This window comes from Osmerus mordax, chromosome 3 (genome assembly GCF_038355195.1).
Source record: "Osmerus mordax isolate fOsmMor3 chromosome 3, fOsmMor3.pri, whole genome shotgun sequence".
Lineage (NCBI taxonomy): Eukaryota > Metazoa > Chordata > Actinopteri > Osmeriformes > Osmeridae > Osmerus > Osmerus mordax.
Genome location: NC_090052.1, coordinates 5,983,319 through 5,998,760, shown reverse-complemented (window position 1 = coordinate 5,998,760; position 15,442 = coordinate 5,983,319). Strand labels below are relative to the sequence as shown.

At 39.8% G+C, this 15,442-nt stretch overlaps 1 protein-coding gene across 1 annotated transcript; it reads left to right on the top strand.

The window, feature by feature from the left end:
* The first annotated feature begins 2,651 nt into the window (after positions 1–2,651).
* On the top strand, positions 2,652–10,962 carry cdipt (CDP-diacylglycerol--inositol 3-phosphatidyltransferase (phosphatidylinositol synthase)). The gene is made up of 6 exons (XM_067233026.1): positions 2,652–2,963; positions 3,467–3,601; positions 3,702–3,855; positions 4,745–4,826; positions 9,215–9,296; positions 9,587–10,962. Exons 1-6 carry the CDS (start codon positions 2,921–2,923, stop codon positions 9,730–9,732), a joined length of 642 nt encoding a protein of 213 aa, XP_067089127.1. The 5' UTR covers positions 2,652–2,920; the 3' UTR covers positions 9,733–10,962.
* The last annotated feature ends 4,480 nt before the right edge of the window (positions 10,963–15,442 follow it).

Here is a 15,442-nt window from a genome sequence, read left to right as displayed (position 1 = left end):
TCTTGGAGGCTTAACCCCCTGTCTTAAACCAGAGGTGACGAGTCTCGGTGTAATCCTGGACTCAGATTTGAATTTCAACTCACATTAATAAAGTGACCAAAACAGCTTTCTTTCACCTGAGGAATATAGCAAAGGTACGACCATTCATAAACCAAAATGATGCAGAGAAGTTAATTCATGCTTTTATATCCAGCCGGCTGGACTACTGTAACGCACTTTTCACTGGTCTTCCCAAGAAAACCACTGAAAGACTACAGCTCATTCAAAATTCTGCAGCTAGATTATTAACCAAAACTAAAAGGAGAGAACACATTAGTCCTGTCCTAGCTACTTTACACTGGCTCCCTGTTACCTTCAGAATGGACTTTAAGGTCCTTTTCCTCACATACAAAGCTCTACACGGACAAGGACCTAGCTACATTGCTAACTCCTTTATAAACTACACACCAGCTAGAACACTGCGATCATCAAATGCAGGCCTATTAGAGGTCACCAGAAGCAGTCATAAGAAGATTGGTGATTCGGCCTTTGTCAATTACGCCCCAAAACTATGGAACAAATTACCCATAAATATTAGGGAAGCAAACACTCTAGACATTTTTAAAAGACATCTTAAAACCTACCTTTTTACCGAAGCATTTAAGTAATTTTATCTCAAAAGGGTTTTCCTACTTTTTAAAGTTGTTTTCTCTCTTGAACAGAGATCTTATTGGGATTTTTATTTTTGTTTGGATTATTTATCACTTGTATTATTGTTTTTATTGATTTTATGTAAAGCACCTTGAGCTACAATTCTTGTATGAAATGTGCTATATAAATAAAGTCTTACTTACTTACTTACTAGCTAGACCTACAGTCTAGCTCTAACTGCATTTCGAATCAAACAAGCTATAATCTTACGATAAACTTTATCTAAAGCTAGCTATATGAAATACTACTAATAACAATTGATATGTGTTGGTAAAAATATGAAAAAATGAAGGATTTTCATCAATTTACCAGCTAACTTGCTTCGAGACACTGAAAATTAATGGGGTTGAACGGTGGAAAATGCAATGTTTGGAACTACAGGTCGCATGTGACATGCTTTACTTCCGCATTCCTCGATAACAATGGGAGTCTATGGAAGTGTCGCAACTCTCTTTTTCTATGGCTCTGGGTCCGTTTGTTATGAAACAAGCCGAACCCCCTTTGAAACTAGCTATTCTAACAACGTTGTCACCAGCAGTATTTTTCAGATGGAATCGCGATTCAAACAGTACCATCTGCTAACTGAAAATATGCCCCCAAACACGTAAATAAGCTTGATATTTATTTAAGGGGAAATGGCTAATTCAAAAGAAGTTTGCTGGAAGCGATCATTGTCAGTAAAAAAAAAGCCGACCATTTGGTCTCAGTCTAGAGCCCTGAATGGAGAAGCTGCATGATTCACGTAAATGATCCAATTGACCAAGAAAACGGTGATTGTCGCTGAAAAGCGACAAGTTTGCAGGTCTGGTATTACGTGTTTTATTTCTTGAATAAGGCTACTCTGTGTACTGTCCAGCTGTCTTCAACCCTGTGTATTCCTAACCTGTTTTATTGTAATGTTATTTTTCTTGCTGATGTGCCACAATTTATCCTTGGGTATACCCATCAAATTGACCAGAGGCTCTGCCCTTACTATTTGTGCTCTCACACTGCCATCTAGTGGGCACTTTAGCGAACTTAAATGTATACCTTTTTCAAAATGTGAATATGATATAGTATACCAACGTAGTAATTTTTTCAGTAGTTTACAATAGCCTACAGTTGTTGATAATGTCACTTCCAATTTATATTAGCCTATTTCTTAACCTTAATTTAATCCAGATCGGTTGAGTGTGGTCAGGTTTTCTCTCTTGCAATGCTCGTTATCTGGTTTCCCCTCAGAAACAAATGAAGTGGTAGCACCCAATTTTAAACGTGTAGACGTTTACAGGCGTCAAAACGTCCGTGTACAGACGTTAAAAACGGCCGTTAAAATGTAATGTCTGTACACGAACGACGATTCAGAAGTTTTGGCACAGTTGGCGTTCCATACCAGGTCGCCGCCATCACCCCCATTGGAAACCAATGATAAAAAGGCTGAGACGACACGCACATTCTGGGCAAAGCTAGTATCAGATACAGTGTATGCTGTTCGGGCGTGCAAGAGCACTTCACCCCCCATACTGAGCAAGACCGGACTAGGCACTCTGGAAAGATGGCGCGGTCCATTTCGCGCTCTCGCTTGCCTCACTGCGCCACTGAGCACTTTTCATAGAAATGAATGGGGACGCCATCTTGGAAAACAAAAGTACCTGTGTCTACTAATGAGCCATAGACTTAGATGGCTCTGGTTAGGCTCTCCCTGTCAATACACATGCTAGAAAGAGTTTGGGCTTGCTAATGTTGTTGCTAATGTTGCTAATGCTCTGACATTCTGGTTCTGCCTCGGATGTCATCAAGCAGGATCTCTGGTCGTAGTAAGTCCGTCACTAACCAATCAGCATTCATTAGCAGAATGCTAACGTGTTATGGGCAACAACGACTCACCTTGTAAAAAATCGAAAGGAAATAAGTACTTGTTAATTCAACTTTCGACTTATAATCCATGATGAACATGCAAAAACTACAATCAAATCTGACATTTCTCAACGACAATAAGCGAAAGAGACTAATTTAGCCGTTTAGCTCCATAGACTCCCATTCATTTTGCACTCGCTCGCGATCACCCCCAGTGGAACTGTAGTGGAACTGCAACCAAATTCGGTACAATGGGGCTTAATACGGAGTCGACAGCCTTTCCGAAGACGGCCTCTGGTTTCTGTTTGGCAGGGTGAAAGCTTAAAAGCTAACAACGCGCTTGGAAGCAATCGAAGACGACTTGTTTTTACCGAAGTATTTGAAGGCTACTGCCATGGCAAATGAAAATATTTTCCTTTTTGTTCCGAATTTGATCGGTTAGTATGTCAAATGTATGAACCACATCTTCGTGCCGGACGAATTGGACCATATTCAATAGCTAGCTCTATAAATTAAGATTCTTGCATGAAGCCGACCTGTGGCTAGTGTGCTAGGTAGCCTAGCTACGTAGTTGACATTAATAACAACTGCCCAGTATTTTTGTCCGCCCGTAGAAATCTAGTCTATGTCGTGAAGGCTGCTTGACAAGAATCGGCAAATGAAATCCTTAAATGTTTAGGTTCGACCTGTCCGCTAGTGGTTAGGGCTAGGCTAGCCGTCGTACCAAACAAAGCTATCATAGCTCTACACTGTTAGCTCGAGATTTGGTTACTTGTTAAGGTGCATTGAGGAGTTTGACAGCCTGATTTAGAACTAGCTCTATGCATCCATTGTTGTACGGATCTGGCGGTTAATTCTCCGTTATGAAATTAAATTAAGATAGATAGCTGATTTCAGGCAACTTTATGCCATCGCTTGTAACAACCTATTCTTCTGGTAGGGTATGCCCGTATTGTGCTGGCTTTTTTGGCATTCTACCTGATGCGGTGTTGTCCAGTGCCTGCAGTATTCTGCTACCTCCTTAGTGCCCTCCTGGATGCCTTTGATGGGCATGCCGCCAGGGCCCTCAACCAAGGTATTTAAATATAACCCTTAAATGATGAACCTAGTGTAACTCAAATGATCCTGACTTTACAGTACATGGTGTGTTTATCCGATACCATCTTTTCTTGCAGGTACAAAATTTGGGGCTATGCTGGATATGCTTACAGACCGATGTGCTACAATGTGTTTGCTTGTCAATCTGGCTGTGCTCTACCCCTCTTACATCTTCCTCTTCCAGCTCAGTATGAGCTTGGACATTGCCAGTCATTGGCTGCACCTGCACAGGTATACTCATAATTGTATTTTGTCTAGACCAGACATGTCAAATGTGTGGCCCGTGAACAGATTTTTTGTGGCCTGTGAGAAGCTTTCCACTAGAATGAATATGATTTAAAGAATAAAGCCCCATTCACACCAAGGACAATAACGAGAACTATAAAGATTACTATATTTGCGTCCTCACCAACCTCAACAATTAGCCTAGCTTCTTGCAATGTTCAATTTCGGATGGATTTTGATTGGTTGTCAGTGTTTTATTGTTCATCAGCTGGATAAAAAGTTTTGAAAGTGATCACAACGATATCCTTCCGCTATATAGTTGTCGTTACCATTTTGGTGTGGACTCTGCTATTGTTTTAAATATAGAACGATTCCTATAAATATCTTTTATAGTTATTGTCCGTAGTGGGAATGAGCATTAAGTCTGTAATTTACACTGAGTCTGTGGTAAGTCCGCTTCATATGTGCTTCAAAAACATTTATAAATGGTAATGTTAAGTCACATTGGTTAGTGGTGTAGCTGGTGTAGAAAAAATACATGTTAATTTGTTTTTGCTTGCAGTGTATAGGGCTTTCTTCTTTTATAAATAGATGTCCCTTGACAAGATGCCTTCATAAATGGCCACCAATGTGAAAGGACTGACACCCCTGGCCTAGACATGCAGGAGAATGATCCCCTTGACATCCCATTATTTTGGATTTGATGCAGTTAATAGGCATATAACAATACACTTCTAATGTCAATCCATAGATTTGTCTGCCATTGCACATGAATAAACCTGATGATAGGCAGGCCAAAACATAATCCACACACAACATATTTGTTGTCATATTGACAAACATGTAGAAAATGGCACAAATTAATCCCCCCACTCCATCTTTCGTTCTTTCTTAGCTCAATAATGAAGGGATCCGCCAGCCATAAGGCTATTGATCTATCCGGCAACCCCATACTCCGTCTGTACTACACTTCCCGGGTAAGAGATATGACCCACCTACATTCACCTGTACGTTCACATGTGTAATGCAGACTTATTATCTGCATTACACATCTTGCATTCATAATAATTGGGTTGCAATGTTGCCCACTCCCTTAAAGGTCCCATGACATGAAATCTTCACTTTAGGAGGTTATTTAACATTAATATGAGTTCCCCTAGCCTGCCTTTGGTCCCCCAGTGGCTAGAAATTTCAATAGGTGTAAACCAAGCTCTGGGTATTCTTCTCCGCCTTTGAGAAAATGAATGCTGAAACGCTCAGTTTTGAAAATGTCCCTATTGTGACATCACAATAGGGACACCGTGTCTGCTTTGCCCGCACAGAGAATTTGGCCCACCAATGAGAAAATGAGCTACGGCCGTGCAAGCGCGATATTGTTTTTTCCGCGAGACATCATGGCTTGCAAACGACCGAAGCATGGCAGTAAGTCCCGCCTCTTTCTTCCTCATAGCATTTAAAGCTATAGAAACGGCACGTCCTGAGGAAAGCTCATTGTGTGACTGCTCGTAGTGGCTGTAATTCTGCACCAAGGCTTAATTTCGGGAAAGAGACTTCAGATACAGTATTAGGGGACCACTAAGGCCTATATATAAAAGCATCCAAAAACAGTATGTCATGGGACCTTTAAATCGAAGAAATACAGTATTTCATTTTCCTCACTGTGTTTCATTCGAATAAATAACCTGTGTTGTCATGTAAATCTACAATTCACGATGCATGTTTGGCCATGTTGCATCTTTGCTTTGCAGCTTTGCTCGTTGTAAACCAACAAATCAGCTCGCAGCTCATCTATATATTCATGAGCATACCATAAAAGGGAGAAAGCCTCTCGTTTTATTCCAGGGCTATTTCACAGGGTGCATCAGGACGCATAGAACAGCATCCAGGCCATTTTCAGCCCAATCAATGTTATATACCCTATTCGGAGACCTTAAAGAACAGTGTGAAATACCCTATAAAATCAGTCAATGACCCCTTTAAAACAGTAATGTGTATTTTAAGAATACGTTTTATCACGTGCTTTGAGCATTCAACACATCAAGTTGGCTTCAGCCCGGTGACCCCACCGCCCCCCTCCCGGAATGGTGTAGCCTAACATTGATTTAAAAAAAAAAAAATCAACCTCTCGTTAAGACGCACGCAGCAATCGCGTATATATATACTCAAATCTGACGTGTCAAAATGAAGCGGACAATTGACTCGTTTAAGAAGGGACGTTTGTTTGTAACCGAACCATCACTTCATGTCGATTTGCCATGTCAAACGGAGCCTGTGAGTGAGAATGATGCGCCTGAGAAGGATTCGTCAGGGAAAACACACGCGGGAAAAACGATACAGACATATGAATTTCGACACCAGTGGCACGAAGAATACCAGTGGTCATAGGTGCCATCACCAGCGTATAAGTAGTAGCCTATTGCCAACTTTTTCCCAGCGCAAGACGCAACGTGTAACAGCCTATTGAAAAGTCTAATGTTTTCATATCGCATCAGATTCCTCACTACATAAAATGTGGTTGTCATTACAGTTTACGCCAAGTCTTCTAAATTAAATTAACCTCATAAGGTCTTCCGCCAGCAAGCAGCAATGGTGGATTCGTCCTCAAATAAACACTCATTGCTATGTTTTACCAAATTGACCAGAAGACTAGAAACCGTTCTGTAAAAAAAAAGAAAAAAAAAAAGAACTGTTTTAAACCTACAACCATTGGATTACCACCACAACATCTCATCCAATTGAGCCATTCCCAGACCTTGGGCCTCATGTATAAACGTTGCGTACGCACATAAAGCTTGCGTATGCTGGTTTTCACACACACGGTGTGATGTATACAAATTTACTTGACGTGAGAATGTGCGGGCCGTCTGCAAAGTCTTGTCTGGCTCTGTAACGTGGCGAATTTTAACTGAAAAGTGCCGAAACTCACCAGACATTACAAAATAAAGTTTCCACTACAGTTACTGTCATACGTCTTTGACGTTGACTATTCAAAAAACATAAAAATAAAACTTTGATCATTAATGCTCTGGATAAGAGCGTCTGCAAAAAAAAAGACTAAATGTAATGTGGCTGATCACATCAAAATGCCAAAACCCAAAATGGAAAATGCTATATAGGCCTACTGTTTAATCCGCCACCACTTAATAACTTTTGTTAAACTTGAGTGTGTCAAACGAATGCCAAAATCACTGAGGAAATGCGAAATTGTTCCTGCTTATCGATTCGATTCCTTAGCGATTCTCTTATCGATGTTCCCCTCTATAGCCAACTAGGTCTCTACCCCCCCACACACACACTCGTTCTAAACAAAAACTTCTCAAACTGGCATTGACTGGCTCTGAAATGAGCTAATACCTACCACCTCTAGGCTTCTTCAGGCCTCTGTTTTCAAAACAATATCTAGTCGGAGATAGAAACTTTCAGTTTCCTTGTGTTCAAGCTTCTATTACTCAACACCAGTAGGACTTACAGGGGTCCTAACAACAGGGGAAATAACTTCAGTGTCACCTTTCAAAAGAGACCATTTACATGCATGCATACTCCAAATTGTTCAACAACAGCTTTCAATGTACTTTGGGTATGTTGTTTAGGCGTTTTCAGGCACATTTAACAGGACTATTAAAAGGTTAAACAATTAAAATTCTAAGTTTAATAATGGATTAAAAATCGATATGCTCAGTTTAATAATGGGACACACAAACGTTAGCTGATAACACACGCCGCCCCGATAACGTGAAATGATCAATAAGATCAATACTAATGGGAGACGAATGCCGGAGCTAAAATGTATGCTTCAAACGACGGGACAGAAGATAACTAAATCGACTACACACAATAAAGGCAAATTGCTTCACACAGTAACAAGTGGTTGTGATCACTTTTGAGCAGTTTAGCTCTACCTTAGATAGTTAGAGATGAAGCGCGAACGTTAGCTGCGCTGCTGCATGCATCGAACACATGATGTTCCAGTAACTTCATTCCATGCTGTGTGTTCAAATGCTTCTTCATATTTGTAGTATTTCCTCCCTTTGACGAAATAGACTTTTTACATGCGTTACAAGTGGAGTTGTTGTCATTTTGTCGTGTGAAATACAACCAAACTTTAGAACGCTTCTTCCTAGTTGCCATGTTTGCTGCAGTCTGTCTATGCGCGAACTTTTATAGTTTATTCAGACACACGTTCGCGTGTCCCATTATTAAACTCAGCATATCGATTTGTAATCCATTATTAAACTTAGCATTTTAATTGTTTAACGGCACAGAGAATCGTTAACAGAATCGTTAAGGAATTTTGCTAACAATTCCAAGGAATAGATTCACTGGGAACCGGTTCTAAACAAGAACCGGTTCTCGATACCCATCCCTACTCATCGGACATTTGCGAGAGCAAATTTCAAATATCCGAATGCAAGTAAATGCAGCACGAGACGACTCCATACACCCTCCCCACACCGCCAACCGAAGTTGCTTTCATTTGAACACAAGGAAGGCGCAAATTGATCACAGAAGGCTCCAACTCAAGGAAACAATTGTCGGCACGGACAGCACACCACACCGGAGGAATGAGGTGTGAAGCAATTATCTATTAATGACTAAGAATAATTAATAACGTTAACTCGATGCTTTGGGAAAGCAACAACAAAGATGACCATGGTAAAGTTAGTTTGAAGTTCGATATTCAACAGATATTAGGATGCCCAGTATTGTGTTATTTTAACTGGTGTTTAGCACCGCTACCACTGGCCGCTTAGCCAATGCTTTTGGCTGCCTAAACAACGTGTATGTTTAGGGACCATCAACAAGTTACACATTTCAAAAGTCAATAGCTTTAACAACATGAACTAGGAGCGTCAAAATCATGTTAAACTGTTGAAAAGGTATGCATTCATGCTGCACAGCCTTTATTTTGTTCATTTTCATCTCTGGTTATTAAAAAATACTTTTTTATTCAAAATAAATCTTCAAACGTCTATATCTTTTTGGTCATGGGACCTGTAATCCTCAAATTCATTTCAGAGTGTTCACTTACTATGCATACATGTTGCACAGCCTTTAGTTTTTTCATTTTAATCTCACACACTTCTGCCACGGGGTGCTACCCCTCAAAATATCCTGCCACCCTCTTGCCACCCCATGACTATTTTTCTAGATCCGCCCCTGTCACATTGCTTTCTTTCACTATAGATCATTAAATTAATTTTACATAAAATATCATAAAGCAATGTGAATTTAGTTTTTATGAAAATAAGATAAGAATACTGTTAAAGTACCAAATCGATAACGGTAGTAATACCGTTATAACCTTAACGATACCCATCCCTAGCAAGCATACCTAATTATTGCACACTAACTGTGTCTTCTGTAGCCGGTGCTGTTTGTCATGTGCATGGGGAATGAGCTCTTCTTCTGCCTGCTCTACGTTCTCTACTACATTGAGGATCCCGCTGGTAAGTCCTCACTCTGCAACCCCATATTTATATTATTACCTTTTCCTTTAACATCTGCATGAGTGCAAAGAAGACCCACTGAAACATCAATTTATTGGGACTAACTGTTAATGACAATGTAAATGCCTTTTTTAAAGCATAATTTATTGTGGATATGGAACACATATCTCAATGTAATCATCTTACATGGCAGCAGTTTGGAAAATAGGTCTCTTGTGGGTTATTGAGTGTGTGATTTTGATTTCTAACCATCTGCATCAACACTCCTCTACTCTGTATCCCCCATGTAGTGTGGCTGCAGTGGCTGATTGGAGTTTGCGCCATGGTGTGCATGCTCAAATCTGGTATTAGCCTTCTACATCTGGTCACTGCCTCCAGGAACATGGCCGCCATTGATGTGGCTGACCGTGAGAGAGAGAAAACCAAGACTGAATGAGTGGGGGAGTGGGGGAGTACAGCTTCTCACTAACTAATCAAATAAATATATATTTGTACCATCTTTTGTCAAAAAGTCAAAAGACACCTTTGGCTGAACAGCCATCAAACGTTTGCCATGTCAGCTGTAATGACTAGATGATGTCACAAGGTGTTATCTTGCATGTAGGTAAGTAGAATGGGAGACACATTTTATCCCCTCCCCTACTACAGAAGCTACTCTAGTGTAATTTATGTGACATTAGGGATGAATGTGGACACTCAAATTTACGTGAAACCCCTGCTGGTTATCAGCCATGATAAGTTTTTTGGGGCTTGCCTTCTGGACATTCTAAATGATCGTTATAAGACCCAAATGCAATGTTGCTGTTCATTAATTTTTTACAAAATTCTAAATTTCAATAATTATGCTATACTGCTACTGTCACGATGGCTGTAAATGTATTTCAAAGTCTGAGCCACTATTATTGCTGTTCATTGACGTTATTATTGGAATTCCTATGATTATCAGTAAATGTTTCACTAGAGGAGTGTGATTAATCATTTATCCAATTTTCATTTTGAAATTACAGCTCTGCATATTTCCTTTAATTTAGTTTTTCGTTGTGTTCTGTGCTTGGTGTGATTTCTTTAAGCCACAAATGCACTCAAAACTTAAGGTAGTACATTTTTTTGAGGACCACATGATGAATGGATCCATGTAAAAAAAAAATATTTGACTGCTTATAAAGCTGGTAAATGAGTTGTCAAATGACCAACATCTAACACTGGTTCTACATTAAGATATATAGTGAATAATAGGAGGTACAGACTACAGATATGTAAACAGATAATCACACACATTCAAATGCATTGGGCACATTCCATATATCTAGTGAGGCCCACTGTGTTGAATATTTTATTTATTTTTTAATATGCTGTAGTAGTTGTAAAAGTGTTAATATCACTGTAAACTTATGTGCTCAGTATACTTTTGCCGATAACTGTGTAACCATGTATTAGAACCTTGTTGAAATGTAATTATGTAGCTTAACCTTTAAGGCTATAGATAAAAATGAGCACAAACTAAGCCATGTTTGTATGTATAATATATCCATATATTAAACATATATTTAAATAAATTTCTGATTTAATGGCTTATTTCTCATGCATTGAGACATTACATCTTACAGATGTAGAAGATAATAAAAATGTTGCTGTTAAGGGGAAGCTGCAATAAAGACATGTTCAAACCCAATAGTTGATATTTTTACTGTTTTGTTTGTATTGTAAGCTGCACACTTTGACACCTTTTTTTCCATGCTTTAAAAAAATTAATAGTAAATCCTACTGTTTGGCTAACAAAATCCAAAAGCAAGGTCTGATAGAATAAAATATATCATCATTACAAATACTAAAGCCAGATGTGTATAATACCCTTGTCAAGTCACAATTACAAAGACCTTCAAGTATACACACATTTCACATTCGGAGCATTGAAAATAGTTTACATATCGTTTAATTTTGAATAGACCCAAGGAGAGGCTATATTATTATATTTGTTTGCATTGATGTTTTATGTTTATTAGTGTGTTTGCTGAAAGCAAAAACACTATTGTTATTCTGCATACTTGTAAATTGGTGGCCAAGCCGCTTAAGTGTTTCTACCTTTTCTTATTGGTGGCCAAGCCGCGAAGCGGCGAAGCCACTTAAGTGTTTCTACCTTTTCTTATTATTAGAAAGATTATTAGAAAGATTAGATTAGGATTCCTCCGTATGGAAGAATCCTAATCCTTTATATAGATTTTCCGCCATTTCCGGTTTTATCAAAAACCTTTGAAAGCCTACTCCTCCTACAATTTTTTTTCCAATCTTCCCCAGAATTGGACCATCATCGTCAGAGCAACCCTCACTCTCCCCTGCTCTTCAGCGCGCGCGTGCTCCACATTCTCACACACTCAGCCTTTCCCTTGACACACGCGCGGGCTTGGCGAGACGCATACACAACATTTCAGGCAATTGTGGGCTGACCAAGCCCCCACTCATTCCTTGGCTTGAAGTGAAGGCCCATTTGGATCTTGATGGTAATGCATTTTAGAAAAAGTTCTCAAAATCCTGAAACATTGATAGTATAGGCCAGGAGTAACTACCACACCACAAATGACGCACCATTATCCATAGGTGGAGCTACGGCCAGGCCCCAATTGTCCATTTACAAAGTGATGCCATTTGCATCCCATTTTTCCCAAAATTCTGAAATTCATTAGATATACCTTATTTTTCATGAGGAACAAAAAAGCCTCAAGAACCTATAACAGCCGCCATATTGGATTTTTTTGTACAATAAAGATTTAGGAAACACATTTTCTCGCTACTTCTCCTACAATTTTTGTCCACTCTTCCCCAGAATTGGCAAGTATCATTGTCAGTGCAACCCTCACTGAATTCTTCAACAGATTTTTGAATTTCAAAACCGTTTATCCGGTACAGCCAATCAAAATCGTCACCAAAGCAACCAAACAGGAAGTTGGATCAAATCTCAGCAAATCTTTGAAATATCAACACCAAACTTGGTGTGTCACGTGAAAGACACTACATCATGTTCCCATGTGAGAAGGCAAATTAATATCTTAAAAAATGATTGAAATAAAGGAAATCTAATTTATTTCTATCTAACGCTAAAATAATGCTTTACACATCCGCCAGTCAAAAAACTCTGATTCAATCACATGTTCATAAAGACTCTTGAGAATGTTTAGTACACAAATCTCAGAAAAAGTTGACTGTAACATGAAAAGTTTAATTTTGGTGAATATTTGAAAAATGCATGTTTGGCTAATTGTTAAGGACATTTCCAATGAAATGTCTCCCCTGCTCTTCAGCGCGCGCGCTCCACATTCTCACACACTCAGCCTTTCCCTTGACACACGCGCAAGCTTGGCGAGACGCATACACAACATTTCAGGCAATTGTGGGCTGACCAAGCCCCCACTCATTGCTTGGTCTTTAGCGAAGGCCCATGTGGATCTTGGTGGTATTGCATTTCCGATTTTGTATGCAATGATAAAAAGTTCTCAAAATCCTGAAACATTGATAGTATAGGCCAAGAGTAACTACCACACCACAAATGGCCCAATATCACCCATAAGTGACGCTACAGAACACGCCCTGATACACAAAGATACAAGGCTTTCTGGAATGGGTAGGCTCACCAAGCCCCCTCCCCTCCCTTCACTCCTTGGCTTGAAAATGAGGTACCATTGGATTTGCTGGACCAAGACGAGTTCAACACACCCTATGGGGTCAATTTCCGGTTATATAGACTTCCCGCTATTTCCGGTTTTATCAAAAACCTTTGAAAGCCTACTCCTCCTACAATCTTTGTCAAATCTTCTTCAAAATTACCAGATATGCTCTTCAGACCAAGCCGCACAAAAGTTATGGTAGAGCATTTTGATCCCCACAACCGTTTGTCCGTGACAGCCAATCAAAATCAGCAGAAAAGCCACCAAACAGGAAGTGAAGTCATATCTCAGCAGTTGTTTGAGACAGTGAAACTAAATTTGGTACGCCGCCTCGGAACCTTAGTCTGAGGATGTCCTCCAAAGATTGTGTCATGTGACTAAAAGGGGGCGTGGCCGGAAGAATAAACTTGTTTTGGCTAATAACTGTTGAAGTGTTTACCTTAATAAAGTAATTTCTTTGTCTGTTGATGTCTTGTGAGATATCAAGCCTGACTATTAATAACTTTTCATAAAATTCGAATGGACGTGGCCGCCATTTTGGATTTCATGGAAAAGTGTAAAAACCTTTTGCACGCCCCAATTTTTGTCCAATGTTTACCAAATTTGGCAAAGATGATCTTTAGACCCAGTTTCACAAAAGCAATCAGATTAATTTTCAATTTTCAAAAACGTTTGTTCGGTAGAGACGATCAAAAGCGGTGGCGAAGCCGCCAAACGAGGCGCAAGAGCATATCTCAGCAACCATTTGCGCGATTGTCACCAAACTTGGGTTCCATCGTTCCCATGAGGAGCAGAGGAAGCCTGCAGTGTTATACCAGAAAAATTACTTTGAACTCTCAGTACTCTTGAACGCAAACATATATTTCAACCAAACTTGGTGTGTTGCATGAGTGCAACAGGTTGTTGTGACTTAATTGTTGCACAAGTGCTATGGAGGCCATGTCCTGCTCTGGACTGCTTGGCCCCTCCATTGCTGCTTGCAGCTATATTTGTATTAGTAACTGTAATGCGATTACTGAAGTTATCAACAGTAATGCGTTATATTACTGCGTTACAGATAAATGTAATCTGTAGTTAGACAAGTTACAATTAAACAGCAAGAACCTCAAAAGTGCAAGAGTGTACTTGTGGGAAAAAGCAAGCAACAATAATATATTTCACGGCGAGTACAATAATTTTAAGACAGTTACAACAAACCAACAAAAGCAACAAGTCTCTCAATAAGAGACATTGTGATCCTGGAGGAAACTAACATCAGGTCCATCAGCTGGGAGTCAGGTGGCTGAGCGGTGAGGGAATCGGGCTAGTAATCCGAAGGTTGCCAGTTCGATTCCCGGTCAAGCCAACTGACGTTGTGTCCTGTACTTACTGTAAGTCGCTCTGGATAAGAGCGTCTGCTAAATGACTAAATGTAAATGTCCAGGCAATCATTCCTAAGTGCCGTTGTACTTACTAAAAACAGATGGAGGAACATTTGCAACTAACTAGGTTAATTGCAAACAGTAACATGATTGGGTATGTAAAGAGTATCTTAGAGAGGCAGAGTTTCTCAGAAGTAAAGATGGTCAGATGTTCACCAATCTGCGAAAACCTGCATCTACATATTGTGGAACCATTTCAGAATAATGTTCCTCAATGTAAAATTGTGAAAACTTTTAATATCTCATCATTTACAGTACATCATATAATAAAATAATTCTGAGCATCTGGAGAAATCTCTATGTGTAAGGGACAAGGGAGAAAATAAATTCTGCATGCCTGCATGCTTGTTATCAGCGCTCAGTTCAAAAGCCTGCATTTGTGATGGTATTGGGTCAGGACCGGATCTAGGGGGGTGCAAGGGTGGGCTACGCCCCCACCCCAGATTTCTGCTGCGCCCCCCCAGCGCCTTCTGACTTTTTATGCCAGGCCCCCCACAGCTCCTTCTGACTTCGGTCATGTGACAATGTTACATGTTGAAGCTATGAAAAAGTCCATTAGGGCTTCAGTAATATGCATTTTTTAAAATTATTTCACAAAGATTGTCTGGTTGATAATGGGCCTAGAGCTCCGCCTCCACGTTTACAGATAAAAGTGAAATCAACCTCGAATCTCTTGCCACTCACTTATTGGGTGTGCTTTGCCTTCGGCAAGGGCTCAACCTTTGTTCTCTCACATATATATTATTATTATTTTTATTTCTTTTTGCCCCCCTAAAACTCAGTCAATATTTGGCCTACATAGACAACCTAGGTGTCAAAAGTTTCGTCTTGGTAGCGATTGAGTTGCTTCTATTGGGATTTACGTTCCGTTGCATGGTTTAAGTGGAAAGTAAGTTTTTGTGGCGAAAAGTGAAGCTAACGGTGGCTAACTTGCTAGCCACAGTCAATGACGCTACTTACGTCACTAACGTCACGAAAACTCGCGTGACTACCTCTAGCAGAACATCAGTTTAGCAGCTCGTTAACTTCTGGGAGATAGCTAAGCTAACTGCATTACTGCAAGGCA

Bases quoted from the DNA above. Each gene is read 5' to 3' on its own strand.
- cdipt (XM_067233026.1), top strand. From the start codon at position 2,921: ATGGCAAATGAAAATATTTTCCTTTTTGTTCCGAATTTGATCG. The intron at 3,856-4,744 runs GTATACTCATAA...GTTCTTTCTTAG, and splicing joins CATTGGCTGCACCTGCACAG to CTCAATAATGAAGGGATCCG. The intron at 9,297-9,586 runs GTAAGTCCTCAC...TCCCCCATGTAG, and splicing joins CTACATTGAGGATCCCGCTG to TGTGGCTGCAGTGGCTGATT.